The sequence below is a fragment of the Anabas testudineus genome, chromosome 24 (genome assembly GCF_900324465.2).
Source record: "Anabas testudineus chromosome 24, fAnaTes1.2, whole genome shotgun sequence".
Lineage (NCBI taxonomy): Eukaryota > Metazoa > Chordata > Actinopteri > Anabantiformes > Anabantidae > Anabas > Anabas testudineus.
In genome coordinates, this window is record NC_046632.1 from 15,150,848 (window position 1) to 15,162,847 (window position 12,000).

Consider the following 12,000-nt stretch of genomic DNA (forward strand, 5'->3'; position numbering starts at 1 on the left):
TACACGTGGGACAGGAAAACTATGATCATAGCAGAGTAGATTAGCTTATTTTCATATTTTAATTCGTCCTGCAACTTGTTTTGTATTTTTTGTTTCAGAACACTGAACTATTTCCCAGCTCTGCCTCATCGTACTTGCATTGTTTATTGTCCTTATTGGTGAAAAGCATCAAAAAGAGTGAATGGGGCTGAAGTCTTTATTATAAATCATTTACATTACAAAGTAAGACATTAGTCATTCCCATATCCATCAAAACATCTTGTTTTCACGAGTGACTGAATCAGGTGGTCAGAAATGTTGGCCTTTCTCAAGGAGGGGTTCTGCTTAAGCATATTTTGGTGTACATGACGATGCTGGCACAAAGTTAGTCACGATCCCCTTATTGAGAATAAGCCCAAACACACACACACATACACATACACACACAGAATATCATCAGCCTTCAAAGTGTGGGTACACAACTGCAGAGCTGATTTTAGTTCAGGTGTCAAACTACTGAGAAGCAGTAGAGAGACAATGAAGTAACAAAGAAAAGGTGATGTGCAAGACAGAGACAGCAGGAATAAATCAGCCTTTCAGACTGAAGCGAGACTCTTGTATCCTGAAGGAGTCAATCCACCAGCAGATGTCACCCTTTCCTTTAAAGACAGACACACTTAACCGTACTGCACCTGATATCACTACAGAGTGAGCTGGACTAAATGTGGAACATGAAGTGGTCATCTGAGAAGTGGAAATATCTTTTTTGGTCTTTTCCCTGCTCTTTACCAAGTTTTCACATAACACTTTTTTTTTTTAGATATATCTTTAAATAAAAAGGATTTATAAATCATCTACAAACCTACATTTTCTATAAATTACAGAATTTGTTTAACCCACAGGTTAAAGCAACAGCTCAAATTTTGCAATAGAAAACTCAAGGAGGGAGAGAGATACGACAAAAAAGACTGGTAGAAAAAACATCTATACAAGAGCAAAACAGAGTGAAAAAATTTAGCCAAAACGAGATAGAAGAGAGTTTGTTTGTCCGACCCCACAGTGTCCAATCATGGCTTTAGAGAGGAGCCGGCACACTGAAAGGCAGCCTCAAACCGGGTCAGCGCGTGTGTATGTATTTAATTTCCTGTGTATATTGTGGGTGTGTGACTTAGTCAGCATCTGTGATGATGATCATGCTCGTGTCAGCAGCTCCTGAGCCCACGTCTTGATGGCGGACGTTGTATGTTGGAGCAGTTGCCACGTTGAGTTGGTGAAAGACAACGCGTGGCCCTGCAGACACGATACAGACACCTCGCCGCTGCAAGAACAAGAAAGAAAAATAAGATATAAAAACACAGCTCCAGGTTTTTCCATCATTAGCACTGGTGCTCCTTACTGAACATTTTAGGAACATCTTCCATTATAAATTAATTCCACAACACAGAGTGCAAGACGTGCAGGGATTTAAATGAGTAAATAAAAGTGAAAGCCTCAGAGTACTGACTTGCAAGAGTCCTGTAGGTTGGTCCATGCTCGCTGTATCAGGTTAGATGTGGAGGCCAGAGCTGGCAGGATGTAGTTTTGATGGATGAAGAGGAGGAGCTCCCTCAGATATGCCACCGCCTGGAACACACTGTCTGGAGTGTTGGTGTTCACCTTTGCAAAAACACACAGAAGTAAAACGTGAGTCACAATGAAAACACATTTTCTGTTATCATATTTGATTAGACATGATTCTTTAAGTCTTACCCATTCTATGACCAGTGGCGTCTTTTCTCTGACCCACACAATAAACTGTGTGGTGTTTTCAGAAATGAAGATGGCTGCTGCTTTTCCCTTTTCCAAACCTTGTTCAATTAGAGGCTTCAAAACCCGTGCACACTCAGAGTAATAATAGGGGGTGTTTTTCTCCAACCAGCTGCAGAAAATGCAAAAATCTGAATCAACACACGTGTTTAACTGTTTAATGTACAATATGTTGTGGAATATTTTAGTCTTAGTGTTAAACAGCAGTGCACTAATTTTACTGTATTTTGAATCTTTAGCTATGTTATAATATACTCAGTGGCTATAAAATCAAATGTATATTAGCATATATTAGTAGTTAAAGATAATGTTTGAAGGTGAGGTCGTACCCAAAGCCCTGTTTTGAGTAAACTGTTATTTTGCCCCATGCCTGTTGAGATACAGTTGTGACCCCTGAGCTGCGCAGATATCTGGCTGTGGTGGAATCTGAAACACAAGAGAATCATTATAGACCAATAAAATAAATTAAGCAGCAGGTTCTGCTGTACATTTAAAGATACTGTGATGAATTACAAACACAACCTGTGAAGGAGCCGTGAGATCTGATGTCATGGGCAATGAAGCCGCCAGCAAACACAAGTAGAACCAGAAGAAGTTTGGACCAGGGGAACCCGTGACCGCGCATCTTTACCTGCAGATTCTGCAGGGAGAGAGAAAGAGAACAATTATAATAAAATGTTTTATTCAGAAACATCAGTAATCTAATTATCTTTTCACATTTGATTACTGTATTTTATGTTTATTTTTTAAGCAATTAAATAAAAAGTAACAGTTCATTATATGGCCTGATTTATTATTATCCAAATTAAAAATAAGGTCTTAAGGTCTTTATCTTGCTGAAATACAAGATTTTTTTCAAACAATATTTCAATTAAAAAAAAAAAAAAAAAACTGTCATCTAAATTAGGACTAAGTAAAATGCATTTTGGTTTTATTATTAAATTTTCAATAACTGTTAAAATGAAAAGTCAGGCATCAAATGTGCTCAGTGGCTAACTTCAGCTTTCACAGCAACACTGTCTCACCTGGCACAGATTATTGCAATCCTGGAGGTCCTTGGATTCAGTGGCGTCTCTCATCTCCTCATTGGTCACTCGGAAAGACTGGATTGTTTCTTCCAGGTTCTTCCGCAGCTGACGGTTGAAAACAAAGTACAACAGTCATGTACAAGAGGACACAAGGAGGGTTTAAGTTGTTAATCCTGCAGTCTCTCTGCTTCATTAAGGTAGGCTTGATTTAAAAACTCTCATATGTCACGGCAGCAGTTTTACCTTTGGTGGCAGGATGTTCCAGGACTTCAATAAATGATTCAACAACAAACTAGAATTAGAAAAGAGCAACGAAGAGCAATTTTAGTAACCAAATATTAGCATAAAATGCATTTAAAAAAGATAATTAAAAGAATATTCAACAGGAAAATGAATTAAAGGTGTTTATATGGTGTTTATATAGGTGTGTATAACCCACCTGGACTGCGGTAAGTGTTTGGTGTAGAGTTGTCTCCACACTCCAAGACTCTGTACGTCCACACACAAACACTCTGTCATACTGCTGAGCAGCTGCACAGAGAGAGAACAGTGATTCAGATAGTTCACATTGCACACAGAAAATCTGTGATCCATGATTATCAATGCCCTCCAGAAAATGGTTGATGTTTTTAAATGATCAGAACTGAAATAGGGATATTTGACAGTGATGTCATTCAGAGAAGTGACATTTCTGGGCACAACCTCACCTAGTTACAATTGCAAGGGACAAAGTCTGAATAGATGAAATCCCAAGCAACACTTGCATGATTAAAACAACTTTATTGTGATGCAACAATGACACACAAATGTTGTTCCTCCTGGACTGTGTGGCTCTTACCTCTCTTTTCATGTCATCTGGACAATGCGGTGTGGCTCTGGACAGAAACGATGGCAGGTATGTATGCAGCGTGCTCTCAGGTTTGGCTCCAAATGCGAGGACTTTAAGTCGAGGATACAGACGCCTGAGCTGCTCCTGCAGGCTGAACAGAAACAAAAAGGTGTTAAATACTTTTTAACAGGGAGATGAAACAACAATAAAAACACACCAAAGCTGAGGACTAAATGACCACATACACAGAGAAACACCACACATCATAGCCAAGAAGGAGAAGTATATGTCAGCTAGCACATTGCATTCTGGGATTGATAAGGGGTCCAGTCGTTGCCAAATGTCATTATTAGTAGATGGTAAATAAGTTAAATCTTATATTTCAAACTAAATGAAACCATGTCATATGTCATGTCATGTCATGACGTCATAATGACACAGTCTTAATGTAAATGTAAGACAGTCCTTAATCTGTGCACAGTTTGTTCTTCAAAAATGCTGAAAGCAGATGATCAACTAGACTCATTTCTTATATAATATGTTAAAATTCACAGCTGTGGTTTGTGAATAATGATTTGTCGCCAGCTGTAACAACTCATACCCACAATAATCAGGTAAATGTGGACATGGGATTATTTAACAATTAACACAGTACAGCACAGTTTGCATTAGTATACATTCACCTTGGTGACAGGGCATTCTTGGGCATGAAGGCAAAATCCAGTAAAGGAAAGAATTCTTTAGGACCCATGATGCCAAATCCCTTTGTCAGATTTGCATGAAGTCTGGAAAAAGAAGAACAACAAAAACATTGGATTCAAGTTATATGTTTTAAATTGTTGTGTAAAGAGCCTAAAGGTTTCATAGTCACTGTTTCCAAAGAGCAACATCACAGATACGCAGCATTACCAGGGTTCTAAGTCTATTTGTTTATGATTATCTTTATTATGCTTTCAGGTAAATGCAAAAGATATTCTACTGTTTGAAAGACAATATTTGAAAACATTTTGCATGTGGATACTGCACATAGGTGTTATCAAAAGTAAAGCACAAACAGCCAAAGCTTGAAGTTAAATGAGCCACATATTTCTTAGACTTACAGGAGAAGTCGCTCCAGATAGGCAATGGCATACGCAGACAAAGACTTCACTCCCAGGACAGGAAGCATGATACCCAGCCACACTGAAACACAGTTAAAGCATGTGAATCACTTCATAATGGAAAAATCTTTAGTTCTGGGATTAAATATGTCAACACTTTGCCAAAAAGTTACAGGCAACACATGGTTAATAATTATCTAAGTAGCAGAAAGTTAAAACAAAACACTATGATTTCACAACAATTATCTAGCGCAATGAAAAGTGAAGCAGCATCCTTCACAGTGCTTCAGAGCCTCTGGGCTCCAGAGGCATTTCTTTTTGTACTACCACATATTTCTACACTGTTATTTCCCCTAAGTCAGTAAAATCTGTAAAGATGCCATCTGCCGTCTTCTGTTGTGACATTCACGACTGAGCACATCATTTTTCCCAATTGTCACTGAATATTGCGCTGAAAATCACCTCTTGTGCAATTTCCCATATCAAAGTCTGCAGCATGAGCCAGAAATAGTTAACTACTTAACAAATGATGATAACATTAGAGTTTTCATTATAGCTTTGAGTCATTTGTTACTTTCCCTATCTTAAAGGCAATCTACTGCTGCTGGGTAACCTTATTATAAAAGTTGTTATGTAATCTAAGAACGCATCCTCTCATGCCCACATACTGACACCTACTTCAGTGCTCATTCTCCACCAGTGAAAGATCTGGAGAAGCAGTCGTTGAAGAGGACATGTTACTCTGTACTAAAACGTGCACTATGGCTTCATTAACCCTCACCCCAGAATTTCAACAGATTGTTGGGAAAGTGGAAGAAAGGAGAAACACTGACCAGGAAGAGTACAGTCCTGAGGTCAAGCAAATACTTTGAGCACACAGACAAAGAAAGTACATAACTTTGTAGTTTATTTTATTCCAGTGACAATCCACATTAATTAACATCACTGTAAATGCACCAGCATTTTCAGCAGTGATGTCTAGATGCAAAATTAGCATCGTATGTGAAGATAATGTGAGAATTTATTGATACAAACAATGGAACTTTTGTGGAACTTCCAAAAAATAAGACTACTGAGCTGCATATGGCAGTGTGTTTAAACTCTTCAGTAAGTGTCTTTTACCTCTTAGTCCTTGGCTGAGGTCATAAAATCCTGCTTGACCCAGAGCCCACATGATGGTCAAACACTTCACTGGGCGATTCTGAACTGACCGCAATAACTCCAAATACTACAGAGGGAGAAAAAGGGGGGAGAGGAGGGTATTACAGAATCATTATTTCAAGGTTATTGCAAAACACACGTTCCAGTACATTTGACAAAAAATTATCTGCCTGTACACATAGTGACTGGTTACTGCTCATCTTAAAAAAAGTGACTGCAAACTAAATAATTTGGATTGTTACTTAATATTTTCAGAGCAGACAAGGGCAGAGAAACAGCAGTCTACGAGTTATCTGCAGGCTTCAAGGTCAGACACACACTCACCTCTGGCAGGTTTTGAGTGGCTATTTTGGGTTTGTCCTGTAGAATTGCCTGAATGCAAACTCTGTAGCCATGCAGTGGTTCTCCTAGAAAAAGACAGAAAAAGCTGTTGGGCATCTTTCAAGGTTTTTTCTGATCTTTAATGCTAAAGCGTAAAGCCCTGACTGTGTAACAATATCATCCCTGGAACAGTTTGACCTTTGTTATCTTTGTTGTGTACCATCCCTCTACTAATGCCTTGTCACCTCACAACTGTCTGCTGTTTACTAGGGATAAATATGCTTCACATTATTATATAAACATATCTAAAACTAATGACATTAAGTTACATTTCCAGTTACTGATAAGCTTGAAGGACTGCAGAAGGGAGCAGGTCAAGTTCTGTGCCAACAGTGAAAGCAGTGACAGATAATACCCAAACCACTTCCATGCCTTTGTGTAAGAGTTTACACCTACCTGACTGTCTGTCCAGCTCCCTGAGCATAGTGTAAACACAGTGGTCGAAGAAATCTGGCAGAATGTCGCTGCAACGTCCAATGAGACCTTTGATTATGCTTCTCAGCTCTTTCCCTATAAGGCAGTACGGGTAGTCTGGGATACAAAATGTACAAGGTGTCATTGCAGAAAGATTTAAATAAATAAGCAGTGCATTAACTATTATTACGTGCAATTTCAATCTAAAAAGGCTATGTTGAATAATCACAGCATGGTTCTGAATATTTGGGGTAAAACACAATAAAACATGTTTATGACAGACCGTGAGTGTAGCTGCTGAGTGTGGGCTCAGTCTCTGGTGCAGTCAGATTGAGGTTGAGGTATCCTGCCAGGTCTTTGACCCACACTGATGGGTTTTCTGGAAACAGGGTCTGGCTGCGAGCCAACTGCTGCTTCAGATCCTCAATGTCCAACTAAAGAGAAAGCGGGGCAAGGAAAACATCAAGGCTGTATACGCAGAAACAACACATCTTTTGTGCAAAGACGAGACTGTGTTTCAGCATGTGATAGTTTGTCTTGAGAATGTTACAATGCAGCCTTGTTTCTGTGTGTTTATATGAAGATATAGGAGGTTTTACAAGGATGTGTCATTTATAATGTATTTAACAGTATTGAGGGAAACATATAATTAGTTTTAATCTAAAATGTTAGTGAGAATATTTTAAATAATGCCAAATTGTTCATGAACTTATTACAGCAGCTTTGTTGAAGTCATTCAAATATGCTATTACACTGTGAACAAATTTGAACCTAAACATTTTTCACCAATATATAATTAAATTTAATTCTGTCCATCAAGTAGAAGCTATAAAATTATGAATCACTCACAGCTTTGAAGGCTTCCTCGAGGGTCTTGTGTGTTGCGGGGGTGGCTGTATTGCTGGAGTGCGATTTCTTGGATGGTTTATTTGATGAGGGCTTTTTGTTTGGAGGCTCAGCTGGTGGTGGAACCTGTTCCTTGTTCTGTTTCTTCCCCATCTTCTCAAAGCCGTCATACAGAGTCTCTGACATCTTTACAGGCACTGGAGGAAACAAGACAGCTGTGGTGAGACACGGTTATGCAGATATAGAAGACTGTACTTTTGCTGAATGGTCCTTTATAACACAGACATCTATCCTCTCTGTGTCCTGAAAATCAAGTAGATCGTGTCTATTCTCTTCCCTCTTGCTCACTCCCCTCACATCGAGGGCATTTCCACCCTCCTACCAAGGCTTGTGTAATGTACTGTAATTATCCAAGACAATTTTCATGCAAGACCCATGACAATCCACAGAGAAATAGAGTTAAACATCATCAGTATTCCAAGTCTTACCCTGTATGTAAGACCCCATTTGTAAACAATTTACTTAGAGTTTAACTGAATTAAAACTTCTCTCCATGTGAGAGCTTGATTAAATTTACATTTTGATGGCCAATGCAAATATTTTTGTTCTGAGATTCCCACTACTGAATAATTTAGGTTTGTATACTAATATTAGAAACTGACACAACCACATATTTTACATTTCCATATCTCACTTTATATCAACAAATGTCATTACTAAAGGTTTCAGCAATACCACCTTACTTTCCTTTGTTGTCAGTGGCTCTCTGAGCAGCTTTTTCCCATGGCAGATACAAATATAGCCTTTTTCTTTTCTTTGTACCTTTATGACACAACTGTAGCACTACACCATCAATAAAATGTACTCGAACTGGAGAAATTATGTATTTGTTGAGGACTAACTTCAGCCACTGACTAATAAGATGGTCCTGTCTAGTATGTGGAATTAAGTCATGATATAATGTTGTTTATTGTAATTAATAAATATGTCACCTAGTGCAACTGTGTGGCTCCTGGAGTTTTATTAGCTTTAATAGGGACACTATTGCTAAGACTCTGGAGACACAGATAATAAATGGTATTAGAATCAATTCAGAGTTGGTTTAAGTGTTTCCAAGGGATGTTTCCAAAATATGAACAATATTAAATATTGAAAATCTCAACAGTTTATGTCCACAATGACCCACAAGCTAATAAAATAATTCGAAGTAAGGTACTACACCCTATTCATGCAACAAAGACATTTCTGGTATTTAACTTTGAGACCAAATGACTGTACAGAAGATTGCCAGTGAAACCCACTAATAAGCTAACTTCAAACAGGTGTCATAAGGTGGTCATTGATCATTCAGCTGTGCATGTTGCTGAGAAACCTAAATCTATATCTGGTCTGTGTGCATGTGTGTCAGCACAGCAAAGTAGTGACGCAAAGAGAGGACATGTTTCATCACCGTGTCTCACACTTCTCCAAATGGATTCAGTACTGACTCAACTATAACAACTTCCTCATTTATATGTGGATTTTTCTGTACTCTTGTCTGATAAAGTCATTTAAGAAATATTATAATAAATCTATAATAAATCTAATCAACAATTGTAAGAAAATATTAAGACATCACTTTATATGGCCAACATTTTTCTTTCCAGCTGAGACACCATGATTGTGAGCCTGCTCTAACAGATATAAAAGGCTGAAGCTGAACTTGAGGTTGAGTATAATTTTGTGTCAAAACCACAAACTCAGCATAAAAGGTCTCATGATTAAAGCACTGGAAGCCTTTGAGGAACAAGCTGAGATTTAGCAAAAAGGCTCATGCTCATGGGCTAATACACTGATCGCTTCTTGGAATTCTAATCATTTGTGAGGCTCAGGAAAGCTTCCACAAACTTTTAGATGTGAAAGAATGGTCCAGGGTATAGTCTGTCAATAGCACTATGAATTAAATCTCTGATAACTACAACACCTCCCCACTGGCACACCCACAGTTAATGTTATCAGAAAGACTTTGGACAAGCTAAACTGGTACATAAACAAATAACAGCAGATGAGTGAGGTCAAATCTTTTCTGTTACCCATTACTTCAGTTGCAGCCTTACCTGGAGAAGATAGAAGAACTGGTAGTTGATAGTAATTGCTATGAAGTACATTGAATGTATAAGCAAAGGATCCATCACTAGTCTGTAATTACATTGTTCTTGGTTTAGGTCTAGCCCCATATGTGGGAGACAGTCCCCACACCTACCAGAGAGAAGTGCTGGGAAGTGGCTGAATACTGCTCTTTAACAGAAGTTGATGGAAGAAGACGGACAATTGCAAAACAAAACAAAAAAATATATATAACTTTATAGTAAAGTATAAATCTTAAGTTTACGCCACTGAAATTTCAGGAGGTGATGATGATACCTCACATACAAATGGACACAAGCCACAAAAAAAGAGAGATGTACTAAAGTATATATATTTTAGCTTTACTAGAAGTGTCTTCAGATAATTTGGCTAGGCCAGGCCAAAAAATCATGACACAGTCAAACTGAGATTTTTATAGACGTGTGTTTAGTATGTCTTCCCTACAGTAGTTTCACTGAACAGCAAACCACTGAAAAGTTGTAAAACACTGAATTCTGCAAATTCAGGTGCAGAGCTGACGTTACCATTCACATAGATACTACACAGATGTAATTTCAGAAAACTACAAATCGACAGCTGATCACTCAGACGTGACAGCTGTCACTGTAGCATAGGCTAAGTGGTTGTGGGCTAAATGCACTTATCATCTGACTAGCTAACGTTACAATGTGAGAGCACCTTTAAGATGCACTTAAACGAGTACGAACTGCAGCAGAAAGTCTAAAAATGTCACGAAGCTGGTAACATGCTTCAGAGATGCAGCTCCTCAGAGATGACGATAGCATTGTTGACACACTGCTTGGCTGTTAGCGAGCTAACTGCACATGCTAGCTGGATAGCAACTTCTTGCATTATGTGGCAGAAGCTACTAACGTTAACCTAAAAGGGCAGAAATGACAGTTAGCTGTTATTGTTAAAGTTATATACCGACAGGGAAACTAAAGTACGGCCACCAGATGAATTAGTTCAACCCTAAACGGGACAACATCAAATTATGAATGGAGATTCTGCGTGTAGCTAAGCTAGCTAACGTTAGCTTGTCAAATCGTATGACAGTTGTGACCCTGATCTTTAGCAACATTAAGACACCAACGAGTTTCAGTTAAGGAGGCAGTTTAGCGCACAGTTAGAGACACACAAGTGCCTCCATCCTTTCCTTTGAGCTTCAGCAGTGAGTTAAGTTCAGCAGACAGGAGTCTACTGAGAGCCATGTTCACTTACGTCTGGATGGCTGGTTCGATTCGCCGAGGGCTTTCCTTCCCCCGTTGCCGGTTTTCTTGTCAGCGGAGTTCTTCCCTGCTCCTGAGCTGTTGCTTTTCTTTCCCTTCTTCACCACCTCCCATTTACCGGCCGAACCATTATTTGAAGCCATGTCTCTGGTCCACAAAGGGTGTTAGACAGCTCGGGGTGCGGAGTGAAACAGGACGACGGCTCCGTCAACGGTCTGATCATTTAAACGTCGGCGTGCCACGTCGCTTTGTCGGCATGACGTCACAGTGACGACGCGTTGGACCGTTAACTTTCGTGTTTAAGTCGATAAAAATATTTTAAAGGTTTAAAGTGAAAAATTAAAGTTTTAAAATTAAAAGTATATCTACATAAATGTCAAAGTTAGATTTATTTTTAATTTAAACACTGATTATTATGTGAAAAAAGAATAACAGCTGTGTCCCAATTTGGTCATTTAATGATTAATGTGTCAAATATTAAGTATAAATTCTAAAGATTCTCCTCTTCCACCTTTTCAAATGTCAAATATTATTTTAAAAATTATTACTAATGCAATAGCAAACATGAAAATAACTGGGTGCTAACATAAAAAATAATGATTGTGGCTTTAAGATTTTTCACTTTTCTAATAATTAACACCAAATGATATTGTAAATCATGTTTGCAGCCCTAGTTTCAGTCAAAATTTACAAAAACACTTTTTTTAAATTAGAAGTCAGACATAATTTAGATAAAATTTTTAAAAGCCTACACTAGACTAAAAGCTCTGTTATTGACTTTTTGACTGACAAGTGCCAGGTCGAGTTAAATCATGGACGCGCTGCAGTTTCCTGTCTGGCTGCCATCTGTAGAACAGATGGTGAGTGTTGGCAGCAGTGTTTCTCAAAAGAGGCACTTAATGTTTGGCACGAACCTCTTGGATCTCTCTCAAGACATCCTCCATTCAGCATGAGCATAAGCTTAACCACTGACAACTGTAGATGTCCAACTGGGTAATTATGTTACTGTTGAGCAAGTTAATTGTCCATTTGTTTCATTGGCAATTCATTTCTTCCTTAGTCCCAAAATATTTAAGTACAAATATTTTCATGGAAAACTA

At 38.4% G+C, this 12,000-nt stretch overlaps 1 protein-coding gene across 1 annotated transcript; it reads right to left on the reverse strand.

The window, feature by feature from the left end:
- Positions 1-181: 181 nt before the first annotated feature.
- tmem214 (transmembrane protein 214) lies at positions 182-11,138 on the reverse strand. Its single transcript, XM_026341909.1, has 17 exons — positions 10,893-11,138; positions 7,548-7,741; positions 6,982-7,132; positions 6,681-6,815; positions 6,228-6,310; positions 5,865-5,970; positions 4,743-4,824; positions 4,326-4,427; positions 3,652-3,793; positions 3,253-3,344; positions 3,057-3,105; positions 2,811-2,918; positions 2,308-2,425; positions 2,115-2,211; positions 1,729-1,897; positions 1,484-1,635; positions 182-1,297 (listed from the first exon to the last, which is right to left on the reverse strand). Exons 1-17 carry the CDS (start codon positions 11,041-11,043, stop codon positions 1,171-1,173), a joined length of 2,058 nt encoding a protein of 685 aa, XP_026197694.1. The 5' UTR covers positions 11,044-11,138; the 3' UTR covers positions 182-1,170.
- Positions 11,139-12,000: the final 862 nt, after the last annotated feature.

Coding starts and splice junctions, on each gene's coding strand:
- tmem214 (XM_026341909.1), bottom strand. CDS start 11,043: ATGGCTTCAAATAATGGTTCGGCCGGTAAATGGGAGGTGGTGAAGAAG. Junction 7,133..7,547: donor TCGAGGAAGCCTTCAAAGCT/GTGAGTGATTCA, acceptor CTTTCTCTTTAG/TTGGACATTGAGGATCTGAA. Junction 2,426..2,810: donor ATTGCAATAATCTGTGCCAG/GTGAGACAGTGT, acceptor CTCTCCCTGCAG/AATCTGCAGGTAAAGATGCG.